Raw genomic sequence first — 27,568 nt, 5'->3', positions numbered from 1 at the left:
TCTTTGCAATGACGGGGTTCAAAGAAAACGAAATTGTGTTACTTATAAAAAAAATATTTTATTAAAAAAACTACAAACACGGTGGCGGTATAGGTATCTTCTTCAAATACTTGCACCCGTTAAAGCAAGGGTTAATAGGCGGATACAACGACGAGACCGTAGGCGCTATCGCCGATATAGGCGATGCCGGCGGCAGGAACGGGTTAGTCAACCCTAGAGGTGCTACGCCAGGTAAAAATGGTGCCGGCAGGGAAGCTATGCCAGGTAAAAGCGGTGCACCGAAAGGTGGTGCGTTGATCGCGGGCAGGATAGATGGCGACACTGGTAGGCTGGGGAGGGCAGGGCAGTTACATGATGGTAATGCTATAGCGGAGACTTCACAGGATGGTAAATGGGGCATGGTAGTGGTGTGCATTTTAAGGGCTGGATACATTGGGCGTTTACCTGTAAAATAAAATTACTTTAGTGAGTTTCGTTGAAACATTTAGTATGATCATTTAAATGTGTTTTGTTTGTGGGATAAGAAAAATCTTGAGTAACTTTACAATAGGTACTTCTATGTTTTGTTAAATGGTTTTTATGACAGTGTTAACACAAGAGTTTGCCAAGAGTGGCACTGAAGCTTTAGTAGTTTCATGTGTTCTGCCTACCCTTTTATGGGATACAGGCGTGATTGTATGTATGTATGTATGTTAACACAGCCCGATTCGACTCAATAGTTAATTGATGGATACATATCTAACGTTGTTGTAATTCAAATATTTTTTAAACTCATTTATTAAAAATATTGTTGGATAAAAAACTATTATGGCATTCATTATGAATTTCCAAACATATCGAAACATAATTTTTTTTAATGATAAAAAAACTGAGACGTCTTGAGCTAGGTAACAATATTTATGTTGGTGCTGTTTGCAATAATGACTACTTACGTTTTTCATAATCTTATAAATATATAAATAGTGTAATTATGTTTTTTTGCACATTTAAAATAAATAATGACTACAGTTGTCAGTTATACATTAAAAATAAAGAATACTTACATTCGATAAAATAACACAGCCTATTAAAAATACCAGCTTCATTTTTGTCTATTATTTGGTCTAGCCTAGTCTAGTCTGCCTAGTTTTACTAGCCCACATTCAAAACTAGCACGTATAAGTATTGTTATTTTATCTAAATTTGGTAATTACGAAGCATTCCAACGAAATATTACGTTACAGTTACAAAAAGTTACGAAAACTAGTAACTAATAGTTGCTAAATAACGTTACCCCTAATATTTTAATCAGTTTAAACCTTATCTTAGTTACTGCCTTTTTAAGGTTTAAATTGCTACATGTTTGTTTACAAATGTACAAACTTCCAGTGATTTTCCTATCTAACCATAGATTAAGTTTTTGCAATTATTTTTTTCATAGCATCTATACGATAGTTACATTATTTATTTATAAGGCCTGATTTAGACGGCGTGCGAACTCGCATGCGATTTTAGTTACTTTGCGGGCTGTGAGGTTACATACAATTTTGCACCGCCATCAAATACCGCAATGTAATAAAACTCGTATGCGAGTACTCGTACCATCTAAATGGGCTTTAAGTATTATAGCATTGTCATATATTTTGAATAGACCACAACTCATTTAACTCAATATCAAAAAGTTAGAACCTTATTTCTTGGATATGGAACTTTCGGAAAAAGGTTTCGGTCGAATTATTTTCCACATTAAAGCCAGGAATGTATTATTCCTATTGTCAAGAGGGCGCTGTTATTCGTATGCGGTGCTGTTCAGTTTAGTATGACGAAAATAGTTCTAATGAATTCCGCAACATGGCGTGTACTCGTGTAGTCATGTAGGTCCCTCTGGTCAGGCTTTACTTATCAATCTAGGCAATACTTGTTTTTAATAAAAAATATGTTTATGTTTATCTGTCATCAATGATGTTCTTTTTTTTTCAAATTTTATGACATTTTATTAGACGGCTGGCAAACCACTAACCCATATCCATACACTAAGTTTCGATGTGCATTTTTATAAACGCTCGTCATTGAGATAAACCTCCAATCAATAGTGATAGAGACCAAAGTAACTCTTCATTCTAAGTGCCGTAACAAACTAGCCATGTCACCATTAATACCTGACTGGTATCGACTTATCTAAAAACTCTTAAGGGCTACTTCAACCAACGAAAATGGAGTGTTAACCCAAGGGTTAATCCACCATTAATCCATCATTTTATATGGAATTTGATAGATGACAGACCACTAACCCTGAGTTAAGTGGTTGGTGCAAGTGGGTCTAAGATAATTTAAAAGTAAAGAAGCATAAAATAACAATTATTTATTACAACAAAATAAATAGCATTACAATAACTTACAAGCAAGGTGGAGGTATAGGAATCTTTCTTAAAAACTGGCTTCTAGCTAATCTAGGATCAGCTGGTGGTAATATACTAGAAGTGGGGGGGCAGAGGGCTGACATGGGCGATGCTGCTGGCAAAAAAGGGTTAACCATTGATGCTGGAGCGACGAAAGGGTTAGGTTTTTCTGGGTAACTTTGAGTTGTCTGTTGTACAGTGGAGTAGGATACTGGATATGTTTGTTGGGTTTGTACTTGGTATTTCATTTCTTTTTGGGGCTCTTTCTGAAATTATAAATTAAATATTAAGTAATGTTATTTATGAGATTAAATAACTAAAAAAAAGATAATTATATAATAAAAAAATATGAATCATAGAGTTTATTGTGAAATATGTATAGCTAATTGGCTACCTTACCATTATGCCATAGATCCCGCAACTTACAAAAATGAAAGACCAAAATTTACAACTAATATTAGAAGACTTCAAAATAGATTTCCGGTTATTTATTTTACAGATTAGCTGAAAATAGTTGAAACTTTTCGGTCGTCGCAACATCTATCGTCAAGTAACAGAACTAATAGTTTTACTACTTTGATACCGGATGTCAATTACAGAAATAGGTATTATATTAAGCGTTTTGGTAAGAAAATGTATGTATAAGCAATTTTACTAACTTATTTCTCTATGACTAAGCACGTTTTCACATTATCCGATCCGTTATCGGGTGTCGAACCGAGATCCCATACACTACAGGCGCCATCTTGGATTTTTTCCATTGAAATCCTTCCGACATCCGATATCGGATAATGTGAAAACGGACTAACATAACATCAGTTTGAGTTTATGCATACCTGTACATTCTGATACACATATTGAGTAGGATAGTCAACCTTCGTCGTCTGGCTAACTTGACTTTTCTGACTCTGATACACTGGTCCATATTGTGAAGTTAGTACCGGAGCGGCATACTGACTAGCTGTTACAGGTACCGATGTCATATACTGAGAAGCTGTGACAGGTAATTTTGGTGTATTCACTATTAAACTTTGTTTCTGTATTAACTTATTGGATAGCATATTGGCCAGCTGAGGGTTTGATGATAGAAGTCCTTGGAGAAGAGACATGCCAAGGCCAATGCGAGCTTGGCATAGGGATTGCGATAGCAATACCGCGATGACGATAGCGTCTCGTAAACCCATTTTACCTGGAATCACAAAGATGTATGAAAAAGTATTTTTTGTCGGCTGTTGACGACAGTTTAGAAAAAAGTTTCTAATTAAGTGTATAAGAAGGCAGTTACACACATACACTTTCAATGTTTGTATTTCTTCAATTAGTAAATATTTAAATTGGTTAAATAGAAACTAACCTAACCTAACCCAACCCAAGACTGTACATTAAAATTCTTAATACTACATTGACTGTACATTAAAATACTTAACTCTAAACTGAAATGCCTACTATTAGAAAAATGCTATTACACAGTCGAATCATTCCTTAAAGATAATACACTAGTTTAATGTGACATCGAATTGGTTTAGGACTTTTAACTCATAATCTTTTATATTTCTACAATCATACTATTATTAAATGACATTTATTAAATTAAATTAATATCTATATTAATAACTTGACCAATTAATTAATACAGCGATTTTCTAAAACAACATACTGTTAAAATTCCTAAATTAATCATTGATGTAATGTATAACCTAAATTAAGTTATATATTGTGTGTCCTTACAGGGTGTCATGAACTGGAATCAAATGTAAACTTGCTTATTATGTACATGACAATGCAATATTAAATAAATGACTAAATGACTAATAGGTAACATACTAATTAAATGCTTATAAAATAGAAAATCATAACAAATATAGATAATTCACAAATAACTGTCACTGAATAAAAACATTTCATTTCTTAAAATAAATAATGTAGAGCAAGTTTTAAAGAGCGAAGAACCTATCAGCATAAGCCTATCATAGACAAATAATTGTTGTATTTTCTTAAATCAAGCTTAAGATAGTAAGTAGGTACTTATTATGGCTTATGCTATTAATATCTTGTGAGACACATTTCGGTAATTCAATTAATAAAGTAGTATCAGCATAATACTGATCTTAATTAGTAAAATATATTTCTTGCCAAAATTTTGGCTCTTTTAGATGGAGATGATACCGCTTAGGGTAGAATTTTTAAATTTGTTTTTTTTTTTTTAATTTTAGCTAAGACACCTTCATATTATTATATTTTTTGTCGCTTTTAGTCGATATGTTTAAACAGCTTAAAATACAATATAAAATAACGACTCACCTTTTCTATATGGCAACATAATGACTAACTACAAAAATTTAATACCCTTTTTAAAATATTATCGTTATCTATCGCAATCATTATAAGTAAATAGGACTTTGATAATCGATCGTGATAATTATTATGTCAGCGATATGTTATACAATCTAATGTCAATGACATAATTGTTACATGTATTTGTAACATACATTTTGCTACTTTTGCGATAAATCGTCATTTGCGTGCTAAAACCTAGCGAATACTGATGTCGTAAGATTTTTATAAGAATTTAAAAACAGAATCATTGCAGAAATTTTGTTGCGTAATGGCGTACGTTTTCACATTATCCGATCCGATATCGGATGTAGGAAGGATTTCAAAGGCAAAAATCAAAAAACCGGCCAAGAGCATGGGCGTAGAAGCGGTCCGGCAAATCCTCAAGTCGAGGATAAAGTTAGGCAGTTGTTAAAATCGTAAAATCATCTATTGGTTCACCAAATTCTAAAAAAAGTAGGCATTCGCGTAGGTACTGTTCAAAATATAAAAAAATAAATAATATAAAGACTTATAAGAAGCAGAAAATGCAGAAGAGAAGTGCAGATAACAAATTGCGATCCAAACAATGGTGCGGAAAATTTTATAAAATGTTGCTAAATAATAAATCTCGTTGCATTTTAACGAACGACAAAACGTACGTCAAATTTGAGTGTAGTACATTACCGGGACCCCAGTCCCACAATGATGTCGTAGGAGAGTATGTGATAGATGAGGAGAAAACCATAAAAATAGATAAGCTCGGGAAAAAAGTACTTGTTTAGCAGGCATCTGTTCCTGTTGCTTTAAGAGTGTATCTTATTTTGCTACTGGTACTATTGGTGGCGAAATTTACAGAAAGGAATGCATTCAAATACGATTTTTTGTCATCTATCCGATACATACGTATCTCTCCTTTGTTTGGGCCTGATTTAGCAAGTGCTCACTATGCTGGTCAGACAATTGAGCTACTAAAACCAAAAAACATGGAATTTGTTCAAAAAGAAGCCTATCACCAAATTGTCCAGATCTCTGACCTATCGAGCGGTACTGGACCTTTGTCGAGACATACTTACGAAAGAATGTCTGAGAAGATATATTTCTTGATTAGATAATTCAAACGAATGTGGTCTGCAACTGTGCAACTTGCCGAAAAGTAGCAAGAAGTGATGTGCAGGCACTCATGCGTCGCATCCGTATATAAGTCCGAAATTTTTACCGATAATACTTAATTAAGTTCTTTTTTCATATTAAATATTATTTATTTACGTTTGTTGTCACTTTAATAACATTCAGCTAAATAAGATGTTATACTATGCAGAAAAAAATGCTCTTTTTATGTGTCCGCTTAGTAAATTGAACAGTCCTTACACGACATTGGTCTAAGTGCGGCAGCGGCGAGCGGCAGCCATACGTGCGAATGAAAAGTCCCATCGCTGTGTCTCGCTTCAATGTATGGCAGTCGCTTAGACCAATGTCGTGGCTGAGCCGTTAGCCTTTGCCCGCTGCTTCGCTCACGTTAAATTCGAAAATTGCGCAATGATCCATACAAACTTTCACCCGCCATTTGAGAAAAGTAAGGTGTTAGAAAGAGACAAAAATTAGCCTATGTTACTCTCCATCCCTTCATTTATCTCCCTTTAAAAAATCACGGCAATCAATCGCTCCGTTTTGCCGTGAAAGACGGACAAACAAACAGACACACACACTTTCCCATTTATAATATTAGTATGGATTATGTATTCTGTGATTTTGTTTGGAGTTTTTTACTATCTCTCGTAACCATCAAAATTTTTTTATCAAAACAATTTTTAATCATAATATTAAAGATTGTAAGAATTTTCGAAGCCTTATTACATCATGACAACATTATACAATATTGATAATAGATAATCAATCGCGATAGTTGATCGATGTTTTTGTATATAACTAAAATAGTTTTCGTAGACTGAATAGTTTTGTCTAGCTTTCGTTAACAATGTTTCGTAGAAAGATTTTTTCTATTTTTCTGAATGCTGTAATTATTCAGGTATGTATTATATAAGTTATTTTATAGGGAATCAAGTTTAAAAGTCAAGTGAAATCTATATAAAACTTTGAAATTCGAGATTTTTCGCTTTCGTCAAAAAACATGCAAACGTAACAGTTTTATGTAACCAAGGATAAATATTTGTAAACTTACTTCCCGGGCTTCGCGCGCAAAAAGTAGTGTATGTGACAAGTCAGTCTACACGAGCTTATTCCACCATCCCCATTCTACCATCGGACTCTTAGACGCACGGCCGGTCTCCATCCTTACTTGGTAGATAAGATATCCCGCGAATTCGCACGAAGCGCTTTGCTTCTTCTTTTATTATGTTCGCGCTATGCCAAGGATTTATATGGATATTTCCGTTGTCTGAGTACCCACAACATAAGCCTTCTTGAGCAACCTTCAAATCTGTGTAAGAATGTCATATAATATTTATTTAATATTTATTTTATCGTTTTTTGCCACGTCTTTTTTTTGTTTTAGTTTTAGGTCAATTGTATTCAGAATCACGAGTACTTTAATTTAACTGGGAACAAAAAGTGTCCTACGAATATACTAATTTTTCTGTAATTTAATTGTGGTTACCCCATACAACATGTACGAAAATGGTAACAAAATAAGTAAAAATCGTCCCATTTTTTGCTACTAGGATTTAAAACTAGTAATTGTGACCGAGAAATAGCATATTTTTTTTCAAATATAACTTCATAAAAGTGGCAAAAAAAAAAAAATGCCAATGGTTATTTATTATTTTTTAACTTTTTATAATATATCACCAAAATTTACAGAACAGCGTCTCCCAAGTACTACCCCTCACCGGTGGCTGTGGATGCCAGCAAATGCCAGTCCAGCAAGCCCTGGCATCGCCATTCCAAGTCTCCAACTGTGGATGCCGAAACAATCTACTAAACCTACCGAATGGCATCCAGCTCAATAACAATTTACCACTTGGCCAACTTGCCAAAAATCCCTGCACAAACAACTTACAATTGGCAATGCAAAACTTAATGCCAATCCGCAACGGCCTGGCAAATGGATTGCAATTGGCAAACTCATTGTCTCAAGAATTATTGCCACTTTTGAACACGCCAGCGCCCAATTGCCAAAACACGCTGCAAATGAGCTTACAAGCGCTGTTGAATCAATTAGGCCAGCAACCGAATTGCCAATGCGGTTGCCAATCTTTGGCATTGGGTAACAATCTCATTAATAACAACTTATTAGGCGTAAATGCCATGCAGAAAGCTATTAGTAACTTACCAGGCCAGTCAGTAGCCAATTTTCAGGTAGTATCAGGACAGCAAGAAGTCATTCTAGGTGGCAATCCTTGCCAAAGTTGCCAGAACATTATAAGTAACCCTTGCCAATCTTGCCAAAATGTTATAAACCCCTGTGCGTGCCAAAGTTGCCAGAATATAGTAAGTCCGTGCGCTTGTCAAAATATTATAAGCCCTTGTCAAGCCAGTCAAAATGTAATAACTAGCCCTTGCCAAGCGAGTCAGAATGTCATAACTAGCCCTTGCCAAGCTAGTCAGAATATCGTTAGTAATCCCTGCCCATGCCAATCATGCCAAAATCCTATGCAGTTTACTATTTATCAATAATAACTTATATTTTTCTCGTATGAAAGATGATCCGCAGCTGTATTTATTATTAGGCTAAGACTTAAATTAAATAAATTATTGATTTAAATTTTCATATGTATTTTATTTAACCTACATATACAACGTGTTTCCGGTATTTTCCATTTAAAACTCATCTAGAGTATTTTATCTTTTAATCCTATATTGAAGATTCGCATTCGCCTTCTATCAATCTAAAAATCCTATGAAGTGTATTTTTTTTGCTTGTCTAAGGCTCACTTGCACCAACCACTTAACTCAGGGTTAGTGGGCTGTCATCTGTCAAATACCGTATAAAATGGTGGGTTAACCCTCCATTTTCGTCGGTGCAGGTGGCCCTAACTGTTTAAATTAATTGGTAATATTGGTATAACTATTATTATGAAATATATGTACAAACTAATGTGTACAACAGATATAGATATATGACTACGTTAATAGATATTATAACATCATAGGAAATAGACGAAATAGTTTAATATTACATAAACATAAGCAATGTAAAAGACTTTCAGTAGGTATTTAATTATTACCTCGGAGTTGAAACATATATTTATTATTGTTGCATATATATTGCAAAAATTTCATTTTTGGCACAAGCTTTTATCGCCGACTGTACCTTTCTTTCAACAGTCATCTACTTCGAGACGTTTCTAAAAACCCCTTACTCGATGGGGATACGACGTTTCATAACAGAGTTCATAATATTGCATTGTCACGTGATGTACATATGTGTGCGAAATTTCAGTTCAATCGGAAACAGGGAAGTGGGTCAAATTAAGTTTCTATGATTTCACGCACACTAACATACTAACAAGGCAAGTTGAAAATAAGAGCAAAGCGCTTAGCATGTGATGCGGAGGGATGAAAGTCATTAGCTTATGATTATGATTTAGCTGTAGGAACAATGTAAAATGTCAACACTACTAAGTATCCAATCAATAGTTTTCGAGATATTTTGTGGTAGGCGTTCTTTGCCCGCTAGGCGCAATTTGCCACCTTAACCTTAGTAAGTTACTTCAAACATCTATATTTGAATAACTTGCAATCTACAACGTTGGTAAAATCATCGCAATACATTGGTAATAGATTTCAATAGAATTAGAATTTTCGCAACAAAATAGCTGGACGTGACTAATAACAAAACAGATGAATTAAAAACTTGAACAATAAGTTAAAGATAATAAGGAGAATATAAATATTACAAAAATATACGAAATTAGGTCAAATTAAGGATATGCAATGGCTAAAGGTGGTAATTTTGGTCCGGTAGTTAAGTGCGTTTTCACATTATTCTATCCGATATCGGATGTAGGGAGGGTTACAAAGGCAATAACCACAAAATTAACATTTTGAAAAAACCCCCGACCCAGACATATAATAGTAGACCGATTTTCATGAAACATGGCTAAGAACACTCCCGACTAACTCAACTTTCAGACAAAAAAAAACTAAATCTAAATCGGTTCATCCGTTCGGCAGCTACGATGCCACAGACACACACACACACAGATAGACAGACAAACAGACAGATAGACAGACAGACAGACACGTCAAACTTATAACACCCCGTCGTTTTTGCGTCGGGGGTTAAAAATCAGAGATGGCGAAGTACTCAGTTCAGTTTTTAAAAATTAAATGGCTTCAGTCCATTGGGACTAGGGCGAAGTACTCGTAAATATTCGGAATATCGGCCCTACATCGGATCGGATAATGTGAAAACACATAATGGTGAGTCAGTACCACTTACATTCATTAAAATTTCTAATAAAATTAATTAGGCATGTATCAATTAATAGTAGGACGTGACTAATCATTAAACACGATGTAATTTTAATGGATGAGTACAAAGGCAATGACATTGAAAATATAAAAGTACGTGTTATAGTTACAAATGTAGGTAATAACAAGTCTAACATGTCAGACACAATGGATCGAGGTGCAATTGTTTTTGTTTTATGTCTCATGGTGAGTGAAAATTGTTATAATAATGGTACTAGATTTTGCTAGCGGCTTCACCTGCGTTCTAAAGTCGTATGTTTAGAAATACCTCTATGATGTTTCGAATAAAATAGTCAAACTAATCTTGACCTGTCTTGCTCCTCTATACCTTAACCTACGTGCTAAATTTGGAATTTCTAGGACCAGTGGTTTCGGCTGTGCGGTGATATGATATTGTGCAGTTTCTCGATTTAGGCATATCTTGATTGCTCTCCTTTTGACTCATACTTAGTACCCATATTTCAGTTTAAAATAATATACACGGCGCGTGTTTCCGGTATCACTCAAAACCTCAGACACCCCAACTGATTTTTATTTTTTTAAACTCATCTAGAGTATTCATCTTTTAATCTGATCGTTACTTTTTTTTTTATTGAATTTTTAATTTTCTGTACAGCTCTACTTGACTTTTAGCTCTACACTCAATAAAATAATTGCTAACTACCATCATAAACCATAAGACTATTTATTTGTGTACGTTACTGCAACGACATAAGGTTTACCAATAGACAGCTAAGATGTCACTGTAAAACACTTTAAAGCTTTGTCACAGTAAACTTCAAATTGGACAGGTAATCGCAGTAAGCACAAATAAACTCAATATTCAAAATGACAAGGTTGTAATTAGGTACGAGTTCAATTTGTTATGACTTATGATAAACATTAAGATTTAACTGACAAACAACGTCAAACTAGTAGCGGAAAAAATAATCGTCCAAGTAACCGGCCAGTATTAATACCCCTAAATACTGAAAAAAGGTAAACAACCTCTAGCAATGCGATATACACAATGTTGTATTACGAGTACAATAGAATGGGCACGTAAAAAATAACTAATAATACTAATTTAAATAAAAATATTACCCCCATCAAGATATAGCTCAATCGATTCTACTCTCGATTCTGAACAAACTGTTTTCAGGTTTTTAGTGTTAAGTGAAACACGGTGTATACACAGAGTTATCTTAACCAATGTGTCAACTGTTTCAGATTTTTGGCATTAAAGCACAATTGGATATTGTTGGCGATCTTTCTGGTGATATCACTGCAGTAGAAGATAAAATAATAGAAGGATATATCATTACAAGTAATGAAGAAGTACCGATAGCGGAAGGCGTTGCGAATACTGTAAACACTTTAGAAACAGTTGATGAAGTGACAAGTGAACAAGTAGATGTCACAGAAACTGTACCTGAATCTAATATAGTAGAAAATGTACCATCAATTAAAGAAGAGCCACCTTTAGTCTCAGTTTTAGAAACACTAGATACGACCTATTCTGCTGACGATCCAGCAGAACTGGTTAACACTGTTACTGGCTCTGATAAGTTAGACAATATAAAAGACACTCCAGCAATGGAGGATATTCAACTTGTTATGCCAATTGGTGATGTAGTTAGCAATGCGTCAGATTCGTTTGAGACAGGCACTAGCTTAGATACTGTAAAATATTTAGGAATCATCAAGCCAGATATAAAAACGATAGAGTCAGTTGCTGATAAAAAGAGTGGTAAAGCAGATAAAGATGAATCAGACACTAGCTCAAATACTGAGGAAAACGTACCAGTAGATGAAAACATATCCTCTGTGGGACCACTCCTAGAGTTTTTGGGACCAGTTACTGATGTTGCCAATGTTCCAGAGACGGTCACTAGCTCAGATATTGCCGAGAACGTATCGACTGAAGATGTCACCTCTGGTAGTGATGTATCAATGGATGCAGCAAATGTTGAAGAGACTAACATAACTAATGTAACTCAGATAGATCTGTCAGTCGCAAAGTCAGATAGTGTGGAAGATGCACCAATAAATGAAGAAGTTTCATCTGTGGAACCTGTCAATGATATAACAAGTCATCCCACAAATGCTGTAGCAACTGTCATGACATCTGCTGATGAAAATTTGCCTGTTGATAAAGCTGAAAATGGAGAAACAACGGAAGAGTTAAAAAGAAGTTTGTTCGAACTGATCTTAATGAAGCGTCTTGGTTTAATAGAGTCTTAAACGTTTATGGATTAATAATATTTCTATTGTCATAATAATAATATAAAATAGACAATATGATAATAGATTGTGATAATAGATCGTGCGCAGCGCCGGGCAGTGCTCGTTGACATCACCATCCCCCATGATGAGAATCTCGTGAAAGGCGAGAAGGACAAGTCCAGTAAGTACCTAGACTTGGCTCACGAGATTAACCGCAATGTGGGATGTTGAAATTGTTGAATCAACGATCATTGTTCCGATAGTCGTTTCGGCGAACCAGTCTCATAGCGAAGAGTCTCGACCAACATCTTAAGAGACTCTCGCTAGGTGGCTGGATCAAGGGCCAGATGCAGAAGGCGGTGATCTTGGACACAGCGCGGATAGTCCGACGGTTCCTCTCTCTGCAGCCCTAACCACCGGCAGCTTGGGATCTGCCCCGCTGCTGGCGGCACCCTAGGTTAAGTTTTTTATAATAATTATGTTTATATGTTTTTATATTGTTTTGAAATGTTTTTATATTTTATTTTTATACATATACATATTGTAAAATACCTAGCATAAGAAGGAAAATAAATACAGAAAATATAAAATATATGAATTGTAAATTATTACTGGGTGTTTCACTACTTTCACTACGTTCATTTCAACAAAAGGTAATTAGGCATAAATACATAAGCAATATTAACTACCCGCCATTTCAATTCAATAATGAACAGGTAATGAACGGCGTAGTTTGACAAAAAAATCCTTTGGTAGTATCAACAGAATGAATATTTCCCGAGAGATGGCGCTGTACTTTGGGCTACATCGCGCTGTTAACATTTTTCCTGAGTTAATGGGGTCGGGACTGACATAAACTATTGAATTATTTTTTTAATTTAAGTGACTACAGAACTTTTCACTGAGCGTGGCCCGACACGTTCTAGGCCAGTTTTAGTACATAAATTCTGCATAATGCTTTAGATAAAGATCGTTACATTACACCAGCTAATTTTTAGACAATGAATGCCCCATTGGGGACTTTGCGCGAGAAAAGATTAATTCTCAAGCTTTTTTCTAAGGTACTTAGTACTTACTAAATTCAATGTTTTTTCCACTCTGAATAACAGAAACAGAACTCTAGATATTGGAGGATAAAATGTCCAAAAACTTGCCAAAACATTTGACATTTTACTCAAATCATTCCAATTTTGTAAGTTCCGCACAGAGTGGTGTCTTAAAATGAAAACGGATTGGATAAGCGACATTCGGAACGATTTATATCTCCAAGTATAACCGGAAAAGCTCGTGTTTCTGAGTAAAAAAAAAAAAAAAAAATCTATGTTTTTCTCGAAACTGTCCAATTTTGTTACACTTCTAGGTCGTGCCATTTAGACCACAGACATATTTGACATTCCGTTCCTATCCTATGATCCTTTACCGGATATAACAAGTTCTGTTAAAATTTTAAACAATAACGTTTATTAAAATTACCCTTTAGTGTATAAGACTCAGACATATTTAAAAATATTTTATATTTTAAGCGGGTTACTCATGTATGCGCCGCGCTCTCAACGTCTCACAACAAGAGGCGGGGTCGTTACTCTTGAAAAACTCCTCGGAAATGGATCGAAACATGTCGAGCGTTATATCGACTTAATACGTGAGTAACCCGCTTAAAATATTTTTAAATATGACCCTTTTGTGTTGAAAGACACATATTTGCCATATTTTTAAGAATGACGTTTAAATTCGTGCGTCAAAACTTTTTATATCAATATAAAAACGTGTGAATAATTAAATGCAGGTGTCTAACCCTCTCGTATCGCTTGACGTATTTCAAATCAACTGAAACAAAGAAACGGTGTCTGTAAACACTTCAGATAAGAATATATTACTATATAATTAAATAAATTCAATTTCTGCCTCCATAAATGTTATGTGTGGCGAAATAGAAGGAAATGTGGAACAATATTGTGTGTGTGCTTCTGATCCACGGATTGTTTGTAAATGTAAGTTTTTATTTTATTTTAATTGTATTTATACCCTTTTGTGACATTGTTTGTGGATATGTGGTAATATTAGCAATAGTCAGGTGTGTAGTTAAAAAGATGTTGGGAAATAAAAAAAATATGAGACCGGAGACTGCAATCAATTATTATAAAATATATTTTTTGAACTAAAATTTGTAATACGAGTACATAGTATGTCTAGTCAATGCCACGAGCTTTTTTTTTTTTAATTTATCGTAGATGCTTAGCAGACCTAAAATAATAATTCAATTTTGAGATTAGACAATATTAAATCATCCTTGTTATTACTTAGGTGTTACTTTAAAAAAAATACCTATTTAGTGACTTGCAAAAGAACCCATGAAATCTGCAACCCACTTGCATTTTTTTTTCTATTTAAGCTCTTTTTTCAACTTAATTGAAAAAAAAATTGTTTTATAACGTTCACCAATATAACTTGTACATCAATCAATCAATCAAAATATTTTCCCCTCACTAGCTCGGAAACACGTGTTTTGTCCTTTAATACCAGCGGGTAAAAACGCATTTTGTCCACTAGTGGGTAAAGTAATTTGACCTTGAATAAAGTCAAATTAACTGCTTTAAAATTGATAAAAGTAGGTCAATCTAGTAATAAAGCTGATATACGACCTGTGGAACTACTGGAAGCAGTGATAAACGCATTTTTTGCGTTGTAGTTTCCTCGCTATAGTGAGGGGAAAAGTGAAATTCTATTCTCGAACCACTCGCTTCGCTCGTGGTTCAACTATAGAATCCTTTCGCTTGCTCGTTTTTCAATTCCACATTCGGCGTTAAAATACAACTTTGCCCCCTTGTATAACAAATAACTATTATCACTGCTTCCAGTAGTTCCACAGGTGGTATATCAGCTTTATTACTAGATTCACCTACTTTTATCAATTTTAAAGCAGTTAATATTGTCTTCGGTTACCGCGATAGTTACTCATGAAATAACACGACGAAGGCTGTGAGGCATTTGTGTTGTATGGTGTTGGACATTTGCAGTTTGTTTCTTTGTCAATTTTGTGTAGATTAATTGGTTAATTATTTTTTAACAGAGTAATGGTAAAATTTTTTGAATATTGTATAACTAGCTTTATTAATAGTGTGTGAACCTGCCTTAGAAATCTATATTATTTGTGGTCATGGTTCGTTAATATTTCTTGTAAGTGGATAGTTTTTGCACATTTTAATTTTTCCTCAGTCACCCGTTGACCACGAACGCTGTAAAGAGTTCGAAACGTCGGGATGTATTTTAAATTCATTATACGCGATTTAATCCGTTTCCATAGTTTTATTTTAAAGCAGTTATTTTGACTTTATTCAAGGTCAAATTACTTTACCCACTAGTGGATAAAATCCGTTTTTACCCGCTGGTATTAAAGGACAAAACACGTGTTTCCGAGCTAGTGAGGGGAAAACGAACTTTATCGGCTTGATAACTTTAGTGTACGTTTATGAATAAGGGGGGTAGAATCTATTGACATATATCCGATTTAAATCACACAACAGTAATTTCATTTAGGAATATCAACTTTGATAGACTTCAGTTGCCGCATTTCGGACCGTCGACATCTCCCGCAGGCCTAATTATGATTATAATTTTATCACTTATCTACTTGGATAAAGTATCTGTCACGTTCTGGCAAGTATGTCAGTGCGAGAGTGACGTTACAGATGTCTTATCCACGCGGATAAGTGATAAAATTTAAAGCATTATAGCCTGGCTGAAGATGCCTCACAGAGAGGCGAAACACGTGTCGAGTTTTGTATGTTTGGTGGTGGTTGTTATCAAAGAGGATCGAGTCGAGTATTATAGAGTTAATGTCAAAGTAAAATGTGTAATCACAGTGCATATACTGCCATCTCTCGACACAGGCTTAAAACTTTTGAACCTCAGTTTTGACAATTTGGCCCATATTGTTAGCATGATATGTGTTAAAATGTCAAATATTAATATTAGCGCCATCTAGCCGAGCGGTCCCCAAAGTTGTAACACCATCTAGGCTTTCTCTATGGCTTCGAGGTACGTTTTTTTCTTAGACTTTATCCGTCTATACGGAGTTACATATGTGTTTGGTTGTTATATTTTATTTGCGTATTTATTTTCTTAAAAAAGTCTGCGACATACCGTTTTTATTTAAAGGAAAACTTAATATACCTACCAATTTTTATGCTTCATTGCCCGTGCAAAGCCTGGGCGAGAAGCTAGTTAATAAAGTATTAATAACCTACTTGAAATATTCAAGTAATACAATATTGAAATTAATTTTAGTAATTTTCTATAGACATTAGACATTCGACACGCAACATACAAAACTATATAAAATTGTTTATTTTATTAAAAAACTTATATACCGTGAAGCACTTAACTTACAGGTTATTTGCCATTGACATAGGTATAAATAGGTATGAAAAAATAATAATTTATTAACTCAAATAATATTTAGAATAATTTTTACTTATAATCGTTTCAAAACCCCTAAAAGTGGCATTTTAGTATTTCAATTTTGCCTACCCCTTTATGGGATACTGATATGTATATGTATGTTTACTTATAATAGATCTGAATTTATTTATTGAAGCGTGACTGAAATTGAGTACATTACGAATTTAAGATACAAGTGCGGAAAAGAATAAACTTGTAATGGTAAGTAAGGAGAATGTTTTAAATCGACACGAGTTACGAACTTCCTCTTCGCACGCGTATCGTACGACGTTCTTCAGACATATCGCCACATTCGGTGACACGCCTAATTCGGTGAAACAACCAAAAATCGTTTTGAATGATTCACGCTTGTATCACCGAATTAGTATATTTACGTATGATATGATCCTTTGACATTTCGACATAGGCACATACCTAAGTGGTAATTTTATATTTTTGCACTAGTGCGATAAAGTAGCACCATATGTACTGAAAAGAAAGAAACAAAAATTAGCAGCTATCAGACTATTTTTTTTTCAGGCATTTCCCGCCAATGAAGGAGTGGGAATTAACGCCAATGACAAACATCTAACAGTACCTATACGTGGCAAGGCAGAGTTCAGCGGGACTGCCCCAGCTAGTGGAAGAGCGGCTTTCACTACACATACACCTTGTAAGTCTTTGCACACAGTGTGGTAATGGTAACAGTGTGTTTAGCCGAATGCACGAACGCTCACGAAACGCTCACGATAATATTTCTTTCTTTCGACGACCGGTCTGGCTCAGTCGGTAGTGACCCTGCCTGCTAAACCGCGGTCCTGGGTTCGAATCCCGGTAAGGGCATTTATTTATGGGATGAGCACAGATATTTGTTCCTGATGAGTCATGGATGTTTTCTATGTATATTATATAAGTATGTATTTATCTATTTAAATATGTATATCGTCGCTTAGCACCCATAGTACAAGCTTTGAGTTTGGGGCTAAGTTGATATGTTTAAGGTGTTCCCAATATTTATTAAAAAAAAAAGTCTTTGAACATCTCCGTGTGGGTATGGTAAAAAAAAACAGATATGATCAATTGGGTAAAAAAAGGATAACAGTGCGCGCCGCGCTCTCGACGTGTAGAGGCGGGGTCGCTACTCTTAAAAAAGCTCCTCGGAAATGGAGCGAAACATGTCGAGCGTTATATCGCCTTAACGTGAGTAACCCGCTTATAATATTTTTAAACATGTCTGAGTCTCACGGAAGTTTTATAGTATAATATGTCTCTGCAGTATCCCAATTTCGTTTTCAACAGCACCTTAACTGCTAAGCCGGAATTCACGCTCCTATTACGGCCCAGCCACGACATTGGTCTAAGCGCGGCAGCGGTGAGCGGCAGCCATACGTGCGAATGAAAAGTCCCATCGCTATGTCTCGCTCCAATGTATGCCGCCGCTCGCCGCTGTCGCGCTTAGAACGTGGCTGAATGTCGTGTCAGCAATTGAATCTCATACAAGTGTTTTTTTTTTATAAATAAATAAATATTATAGCGTGCAGATTGACTGAGTCCCACGGTAGCTCAAGAAAGCTTGTGTTGCAGGTACTCAGACAACGATATAATATAATATCAAAAAACAATTAGGAACAAATATCTGTGCTCATCACTAGTGAACAATTGAAGTTCGAACGTTCCATTCTCAGCGTCCTCTCAGGACTTGAGCAGTTTCACGTGCTCTGCCTCGCCCTTTTGGGGATACAGGCTTAAATTTATGTATACCTACAAGTTGTTTAAAATATGAACAACACAATGAAATTGTAACTTTTTGACAAGCAGAAACATTTGCAATCGATGACATTGGGCTTAGAATAAATTTAAAAGTGGAAAAGTATTGCCTTGGGTATGTCTATCGAGTCTTGGGTATCTTGGGTATCCCGAGATCTTGAGTTCAAACCTCACTCAAAGTATTACATTTCCATTCTTAAATGTATTCTATGCCTAACTCAATGAAAGCTAAAATACTGTAATATTTTTTGAAGGCCCAGAAGTTACGCTACCATTTATTCCTAATGCGCCAGAAAATGGTCCTTTACCTAAAAATATTATGCTAGGAGCTACATTAGCGGACGCCATTCTCGCAGAGGCCGGTAGAGAAATAGATGCCAAATTGGCTGAAATAGATGCGTTCGTAGAAAACGAATTAGAAAGGATGGGACCACAATTACAAGTTGCAATGAAAGGTGGAGCCACTTCAGACATAGAGAGTGCTCTTGACTCGACTCTTCAAAAAATGGAATCTGAAATCTCCACAGAATTATCTAACTTAGATAAGTTTATTGACTCAGAACTAGAAAAAGCTGAAGAAGTAGTAAAATCAGCACTAAGAAAAGTAGAATCAGAAATGGAAAGAAATAACAACGCAATCGGTCAAACAGTAACAAAACAAATGACGGAACAAGAAGCGTTAACACAACTAGCGATGCTAATCTTACAAGCGTTTGTTGAATCAAAACTCGCTGAAACAGAAAATGTAGTCAAATCTGATTTGGAAAAGGTAAATGCGTTTGTGAATAAAGAGCTACAAAAGGTCGACGCTACAGCTGAGTCAAGAACAGGTAAAATATACAAAGATGTAGAAAAAGAATTGGAAAAAACTGATACGAGAATGAAATCGGAAGTTTCAGAAATAGAATCGAGAGTAAGATCAAAACTTGACAAAACAGAATCACTCGTAGAATCAGAATCAGACAAAGTTGGTGAATTTTTGGATGCACAGTTGGCTAAAACTGAAACTTTTGTAGATATGGAAATAGCCAAAATTAAATCAGTTGTGGAAGCGGAATTACTAAAAGTTGACAATGCATTGGATGGTGTTAATGATTGTTGTACAATGTACAGTAACAGTGAGTACGCATATATACCTACACTCAGTTCAACCTAACTTGTCCAATCATGTACACAAACACTGCTGGAAAACATTATCTCAATTTACTCTGGAATTGCACATTAACCATCACTAAAAATGTTATGATACACTTAAATAAACTCACAAAGTATTGAAATCAATCAAAAAACCACTGAAAAATATCATTTCTAAAAAGATTTTCATCAATAATTGTAATTACGAACGGATGACATCAAATACTCCTGACATTATGAAGTCTAAATTGTCTATGAGTCATAATGTTGGCATGACAACTTATCGTTATGAACGATCGATATGAACGTTTGAGTTTGTATAGCTTTGAAAAAGTGCGTTGATATTAATTACAATAATTTATCAGATCTTTTACCGACTTCTTTACGTTTTATTTCCTACCTCTTTACAATAAATATTTTACTATCAGTATATTTTTTGTTGTATTAATGTTAATGTTAGGTACTATAAAATGAATATTGTACTAGCCTTTTCCATAGGATTGTTGCAAATGTGACGAAACCTAACAAAATTTAGTTTTTACATAAATATTGTGTGACGTAAAATTGAAAATCCTCTGATGACGTTAGTAGCGTTTATTTACAAATTATCGTTAATACATCATTTTATCGACATTTCCAATCACTAGTAATTGTCTTTGATCATATTTGACGTTTCGTTTGTTTACATGATAGGACAAGTAAAGATGAACTGACTGTATATATGTTTTTAATTTGTCTGCCAACAAACTATACTCTGCTTTGGCAAAAGTTAAAAAGTTTTAAGTTTCAGTTTTGAATAAACATTTATTTTCATTACTAGCTTTTGCCCGCGGCTTCGCTCGCGTCAGAAAGAGACAAAAAATAGCCTATGTCACTCTCCATCTCTTCAACCATCTCCACCTAAAAAATCACGTCAATTCGTCGCTCCGTTTTGCCGTGAAAGACGACAAACAAACAGACACACACCCTTTCCCATTTATAATATTAGTATGGATGTGTCATTTAATTCAATATAAACATTTGCTGAATAGTACTAGTACAAAGTAAAAGACAGTATTAAATTATTGTTATAAGTACTTTAATGCATTTTTAACGTAGTATTCCTTAGTATAAAATATTATTGGAAAATAAGTTACTTTCATATGTATGTTATGTACCTACATGTATTATGTAAACACTTAAGTCATTTGAAAATACATGTGACGTTTCATTTATTGATGTTTTTTTTTTTGTAGTTCATTTTGTCTTTGTTTTTATTAAATTTGACTTTTATGATGGCAGGTGTTCCTATGATGCAGCCAGTTCCATTATATCTTCAGAGCTATCCAGCGTGTGAAACTCTCTGCTACGAATCATGTAAGTATTATTTTATAAACTGACTACCTATGGAACCTGCCTAATTCAATTCAATTCAATAATTTTTATTTCGGAAAAAATCCATAGTGTTAGTGTACATTCCCTTAAACCTATGTTAGTTACATTTACATATTATTTATTACATCTAAAAAAAAAAAAAACTAAAACTATAATAAATTATACACTTGGCCTCTGGATTCCATATGTACACCATCCCAGTGTCTCCAGATAGCACAAGCAGGCGATTCCAACACTAGGCGCACAAGGCTGTTGGAGCTGTCTCGCACGCGACGCATCAGGGAGGCAGTTCTTTTGCGTATTATAGCACCGAAACTGTCAGTGCGGGCCTCCGCGAACATGCCTGACGCACTGCAATAACGAGGCAGTCCCAACAGCATCCTGAACCCATTGTTATACTGGATACGCAGGGCACTGAGGGCCTTTTTAGTATAATAAAATTTGTCCACAGGCTACACGTGTAAAAGGATTGGCAAAATGCTTTAAATAGCGTTATTTTGACATTCCCATTACACCGCGCAAACCTGCGGGACAGCATATTACAACGTACCGCCAATGCCCTGGAAATGCAATGGAAAACAAAAAAGACACGGTGTATCTAATGCAACAGAGTGTGAGACATACACTTCTTGCCTATGTACCCAGGTGCTTAGGTCGTTTGCCTCATAATTAATACTGTTTTTCTTTACAGGTACTCCAATGCTACCTTATACTGGCTTCACTCCACCTATTATAGGTACTCCGAACCCAACAATAGCTCTAAACCCAGTGCCTTACGACAGTCAATGCCTTCGATACAATACACAATGTGCAGGTAAATGAAAATTAACATTCTTAGAACAAATTAAATTATCCTCATAGAAAATAATTTAATTTGTATTTTTTAGTATTTTATTATTTGTATTTTTTTTAGTATATGTTTTTTTTATTTCAGTTTATATTTAAAAATAGTAGTGTGTCTACTAAAAAATACAAATTAAAATTAGCATGGCAGCGCCATCTCTCTTCGCTAACTCGTAATCACATGGGTTGATTCAGTTAGGAGATCGAACTAGTTTCGGTTCTATCTCAGAGATGGCCGGGGGCGCCTTAGCCTTCGGTAATTGTGTCATATACTTGAAAATTTCGACCCTTGCCACCGTGACCGAATGGCCGAGTGGTTGAGGCATCCGTCGCGATAACGGAGGACGCTGGTTCGAATCCAGCTTTGGACACTTGGAGGCCTTGGTCATTTTTTCTTTGTATATGACATTTATTTCAGTTTATAAAGCATTATGTCAGAAGTCAGAATACATACCGAAAAAATCTCGTATCTCACGCTGCTTCTCAAAGTTAAAACGCAGCAAGTCTATATATGCATTCCATACAGTACTACAATTTTCTTTTCATTGACAGACGAACGGCTCAGCCACGACATTGGTCTAAGCGCGACAGCGGTGAGCGGCAGCCATACGTGCGAATGAAAAGTCCCATCGCTGTGTCTCGCTCCAATGTATGGCCGCCGCTCACCGCTGCCGCGCTTAGGACCAATGTCGTGGCTGAGCCGGAAGATACAAGTTTTTTTTAAAGTAGTGACGACACGTTATTCCGGAGGTCGCGGGTTCGAAGTTTCGAATCCCGGCTCGCACCAATGAGTTTTTCGATGTGCGAAATGTCTTTTTTGCCAGCCGCTTTTCGGTGAAGGAAAACATCGTGAGGAAACCGGACTAATTCCAATAAGGTCTAGTTACCCTTCGGGTTGGAAGGTCAGATGGCAGTCGCTTTCGTAATATTAGTGCCTACGCCAAATCTTGGGATTAGTTGTCAAAGCGGACCCTAGGGTCCCATGAGATAACGCAAGGAGGATGATTATGACGTTGTACAACCATAAACATGGTATTTTTTTAGTCACCTGCCGACCTAACCAAAGTGACAATCGTTTACGCTATGGCGGTCGAAACGCAGTCTGACTCTGTCGCGTCACTAAAGAAGAGCGATCGGGAGAGCTACGATAAGCTTACGAATACGAAGCAATTGTGATGTTGGCTACTAAACTGTAAACATTTGTAATAAGTTTTAACAAATATTTTTGAATTTTTCCAGCGCCAGTCCTGTACCATAGGACGCAACTGCCTGCGGTGAACGTCATACAAGGAACAGCTAGGGCTGTGGGCAACATCAAACTCTTTGCCCAATTCCCATGTATGTATAAGCGAAACGGTACCAATATATCACAGATCCCGTGTGGTGACGGGTTAAGAATTTCACCACCCCCTTTCTTCTCGTGGGTGTCGTAGAAGTCGACTGTGGGATATGGGTTAAATTGTGGCGTAGGCGAGAGGCTGGCAACCTGTCACTGCAATGTCACAATTTCGTTTTATTTCAACCCCTTTTTGCCAAGAGTGGCACTGAAACTTGATTAGTTCATGTGCTCTGCCTACCCCTTTATGGGATACAGGCGTGATTGTATGTATGTATGTATATCACAGTATAAGGAGTACTATCGTATGACCATATCATTCGCCTGCCCTTAAGCTGAGTTTAGAAGTGAAAGTTATTGCTGCAAGTTTTGAGACAGAAGTATATAAAAGAAAGAGATGCAGATAATTGCCACTCACTCTTACCTATAGTTGCGTCTCAAAACTTAGGGTCGGCGTAGCATGTCCTTTTCTTTTACTCCTCTCTATCACCCGTCATCTCATCATTCACTTGTTTCTGTTTCATCATAGATTAAGTATAAGAAGATCATACATCCCATACATTAAAATGCGACCGCCTAAGAACGCGCATACACTACACCACACATAAATCAACCACAAAAAATGCTTTGTTGCCATCGATTATTTGTAGATTGGCGTTAAGTGTCACTTTCGTTTCGAGACATAAATCTGTCAAAATTAAAATTTTGAAAAAACCCCCGACCGCGACCTAGTGGACCGATTTTCATGAAACATAGCTAAGAACACTCCCGACTAACACAGCTTTCAAATGAAAAAAACTAAATCGAAATCGGTTCATCCGTTCGGGAGCTACGATGCCACAGACAGACACACACACACAGACAAACAGACAGACAGACAGACAGACAGACAGACACGTCAAACTTATAACACCCTGTCGTTTTTGCGTCGGGGGTTAAAAAATGACACTTAACGCCATCTATAAGTATAATCGAAAGCTACAAGACATTTTTTGTTGCGCCATCTATGTGTGGTGTACAACTCTTCCCTTACTTATTCCTCTTTGATTTGAACTTATTCATAAAATACTCTTTATACTACCTATACTTATCTGATGCATATAAATTGTATTTAAAATTTCATTTTTACAGTGGGTTTGACGTGGTAATGTTACATTTTTATTTTGTATTTGATTGTTCAAAAGATCGAAATATCTCATACAACGCAAAAAAATTTGAAAAATATGATTTGTAATCCTAAGTCCGTTTTCACATTAGGGTGAATCCACATAAAAGTAACGTGAGTCACGAAGGCATTGAGTGTTTATTTGAACTGCAGCTGCAACTGGCGGTGCGCTCTTGTACATGTATCTATTATATTTTTACTATAAGTATTATTATGCTATAGTATAAGTAAGAGTAAACACAATACAATAGGTTAACGGATATCAATAAAAACAGGTTGTATAAATTGGTACTTAGAATTACTGAGGCTAACGAAGACTACTATGGTGATTATTTAACATTATTTCTTTAAGTTTTGTCTTGAGACTGCTTATTTTTAATTTATTTTTCTCCAGTAAAAGAGGGTATTTGTTACAAATTTTAGGTGTTACATATTCCATAGTTCTTTGACCATAATAATTTTTTGCTGTAACTTGACATAATGTTCTTTTCTGTTATACAGTTTGGCGATTATTTGTAACTTTAAACTTTAAGGTTTTTTCTTTTTTCAATTAAAAAAAAAATGAAAGGATCTATGCATATATCGGGAAAGTAACTCTTATTTAGAGATAGATTATCACTTTAACTTGCATCGTGAATAAATGGAACATGCCATAAAATCGTGACTCACGTTACTCTTGCCGCGGATTGACCCATTATCCGATCCGATAACGGATGTCGTAAGGATTTCAATGGAAGAAATTCAAGATGGCGCCTGGAATGTATGGGATATCCGTCCTACATCCGATATCGGTATCGGATAATGTGAAAACGCACTAATAATTAAATAATTTTAATAAATTTAAAAGTGGAAAATGTCTGCCTTGGGTGAGACTTGAACTCACGGCCTTAATTAATTAATTTAACATGCAACGGCGGGCGGGTGGTCTAGTGGTGAAGACGTTAGCCGCGTAAGCTGAAGACCCGGGATCGATTCCTGGCTCGGCCACCAGTGGGCCTTGTCGTTTTGTTTTTTTTTCTTTCGTGTATGATATCTATTTAAATTTATAATTTAACATGGTTAGCGCATCGTAACTGGTGAATTTCCAATATGACTTGGAACTCCGGTTGCCGTTTAAGAAGTTTAACACTCTTACGGTAGATGTCGCTACGGGTCCCATTGACCTTTGTAGTGGAAAATTTCGCTGGCTTGGTTGAAGTCTTGGTTGCTCAGTTGGCAGAGCGCTGGAGTATCGATCCAGAGGCTGTGAGTTCTAGTCTCACCCAAGGCAGACATTTTCCACTTTTAAATTTATTCTAAGCCTAGTGGCATCGATTGCAGACGTTTCTGCTAATCAGAAGTTTAAAAAAATTAAATAATTACCTTAACTAATACTTTTACTTATTTCTAGACTGACTAGGTATTGTATTAACTTTACAATTTCATAGTAAACTTGACATCGACGATGACATTGTTATTTGTCACGCAGATTTACCTTGGTCCCACATTAAGCTATTGTTGTTTTTTCTGTAGTGTTAGTACTTATTGTTGTTTATTTTTGTTTTAATTGTCTAATTTTGGTGTGTATTGTAGCAAACAAGTAAATGATTATCTTATCTTTATTAACATTTTTTTCCGCAGGTCCACCATTGGAGGCGAACCAAATAGGCCCGGATGGAAAGAAATATATATGGATTAAGAAGAAATCTGCTGATGAAGGTATGAGAGTCACCTTACCTTGAGAATATAGAAGAATAAGTACCTAAGGGAAGAGTTGTCCTCCATACATCAGTAAATGCGGGTTATTTGTATTGGCATAGTTAAGTGACATCTAGCGACAATCACGCGTCAAATAGCGTGAATTATCAGTACCACTACTCGATACTAGGTATCAACAGTGTCTCGTCTACCAAAAAATTAATATTAGAACAGTTTACAACTTATATTACAAGCAGAAGGAATTGAAAACAGAATACTGATTAATACTCATATTTCATATTTATTTATTCCAATCAATCGGCACTGACAGATTAACCTTACGTGCTAATTGGCATTATATATTACTTAGTGTCTAACCTAACATGCATTAATGACTATTGTAATATTAGCTAAAATTGGTGAGCATTAGACTTTTCGTTCGTCGCGACATCTATTGACAAGTTAACAGTACTGATAATTGGCGCTAGTTGACGCGTGATTGACGCGTGATTGTCGCTAGATGTCACTTAACTATGCCTATACAAATAACCCGCATTTACTGATGTATGAATGGAGTTACAAGTCATCCCTTAATTATTCCTCTATGGTTGAGAGGCAACCTAAGTGTAACGCCTGAGTGGACGCTCAGAGCGGAGCGTTCGGCGACGCGTGCAGCGGGCCGGGCTATGCAGCGTCGATTCAGGACACTTGTATGAGCTTCAATTAGAATAGAATAGAATAGAATAAACGTTTGACATACACGCCGCACGCCCGCCCCGCTGCACGCGGCAAAACTCGAGCGAATAATGACTAGAGATGTACCGAATAATCTATTCGGCCGGATACCGAATAATGACGTACTATCCGGCCGAATACCGGATGTGCTATTTTTGATTGAATGATTTTGGAGTAGGTAAACAAATTAAATGTAAAAAAAAACAGTTACAGTTATAATACTTATAATCATAGCCCTTTATTATTAAAAAAAAATAAACATTTAAACAAAAACGGACTCCGCGCGAAGTTCACTACGAAACAAGTCAAAACCTGCACGACGCGCCCGCTCCCTGCTTAAATTGTAGGTATTGTAGGTAAAATTCTGCTGTCCGAATATTCGGCGGCCGGATACCGAATATTCGGCCGATGGTTAGGCCGAATATTCGGTATCCGGTATCCGGCCAAACAACTATTCGTTGCATCTCTAATAATGACATTGCCGCATGTGTAACGATTTTTTTTTAAATAACCACTACATATTTGTTTACAGAAAAACCTTCCCGAAGAAAACTGGAATTCCCTGATTTCTCAGAATTCCCGGAAGCTGCCACAGAAGCCTATGAGAAACTTCACAGTGATCCAGATGATAGAGCTGATCTGCCTGTAGGGAGAAATATTAAGCACAAATAAATAAACAAATATAAATAAATAAATAAATAAATATTGGGGGACATCTTACTCAACTTTGATATTTTTATAAGCGACGATATACATACTTAAATA

General features: G+C 35.8%; 4 protein-coding genes and 1 long non-coding RNA gene across 5 annotated transcripts; 3 read left to right on the top strand and 2 right to left on the bottom strand.

The window, feature by feature from the left end:
- Positions 1-38: 38 nt before the first annotated feature.
- Positions 39-1,123, bottom strand: LOC125238555 (Golgi reassembly-stacking protein 2-like). Its single transcript, XM_048145893.1, has 2 exons — positions 1,044-1,123; positions 39-444 (listed from the first exon to the last, which is right to left on the bottom strand). The coding sequence occupies exon 2, from the start codon at positions 431-433 to the stop codon at positions 71-73; it is 363 nt and encodes a 120-aa protein (XP_048001850.1). The 5' UTR covers positions 434-444; positions 1,044-1,123; the 3' UTR covers positions 39-70.
- Positions 1,124-2,328: 1,205 nt separating this feature from the next.
- Positions 2,329-3,572, bottom strand: LOC125238938. The gene is made up of 2 exons (XM_048146430.1): positions 3,215-3,572; positions 2,329-2,644 (listed from the first exon to the last, which is right to left on the bottom strand). Exons 1-2 carry the CDS (start codon positions 3,560-3,562, stop codon positions 2,375-2,377), a joined length of 618 nt encoding a protein of 205 aa, XP_048002387.1. The 5' UTR covers positions 3,563-3,572; the 3' UTR covers positions 2,329-2,374.
- A 3,086-nt stretch (positions 3,573-6,658) lies between these two features.
- Positions 6,659-8,419, top strand: LOC125238875. The gene is made up of 2 exons (XR_007178480.1): positions 6,659-6,720; positions 7,512-8,419. It is a non-coding gene; the product is annotated as an uncharacterized LOC125238875 (long non-coding RNA).
- A 1,841-nt stretch (positions 8,420-10,260) lies between these two features.
- On the top strand, positions 10,261-12,690 carry LOC125238873. The gene is made up of 2 exons (XM_048146347.1): positions 10,261-10,313; positions 11,337-12,690. The coding sequence occupies exons 1-2, from the start codon at positions 10,263-10,265 to the stop codon at positions 12,348-12,350; spliced, it is 1,065 nt and encodes a 354-aa protein (XP_048002304.1). The 5' UTR covers positions 10,261-10,262; the 3' UTR covers positions 12,351-12,690.
- Positions 12,691-14,257: 1,567 nt separating this feature from the next.
- On the top strand, positions 14,258-27,491 carry LOC125238785. The gene is made up of 8 exons (XM_048146222.1): positions 14,258-14,323; positions 17,313-17,445; positions 18,794-19,657; positions 20,955-21,029; positions 21,739-21,861; positions 23,130-23,228; positions 26,012-26,089; positions 27,336-27,491. The coding sequence occupies exons 1-8, from the start codon at positions 14,273-14,275 to the stop codon at positions 27,473-27,475; spliced, it is 1,563 nt and encodes a 520-aa protein (XP_048002179.1). The 5' UTR covers positions 14,258-14,272; the 3' UTR covers positions 27,476-27,491.
- The last annotated feature ends 77 nt before the right edge of the window (positions 27,492-27,568 follow it).

The sequence above is a fragment of the Leguminivora glycinivorella genome, chromosome 24 (assembly GCF_023078275.1).
Source record: "Leguminivora glycinivorella isolate SPB_JAAS2020 chromosome 24, LegGlyc_1.1, whole genome shotgun sequence".
Classification (NCBI taxonomy): Eukaryota; Metazoa; Arthropoda; class Insecta; order Lepidoptera; family Tortricidae; genus Leguminivora; species Leguminivora glycinivorella.
Note: the sequence above shows the minus strand (reverse complement) of the source record. Positions and strands in the feature narration are given on the sequence as shown.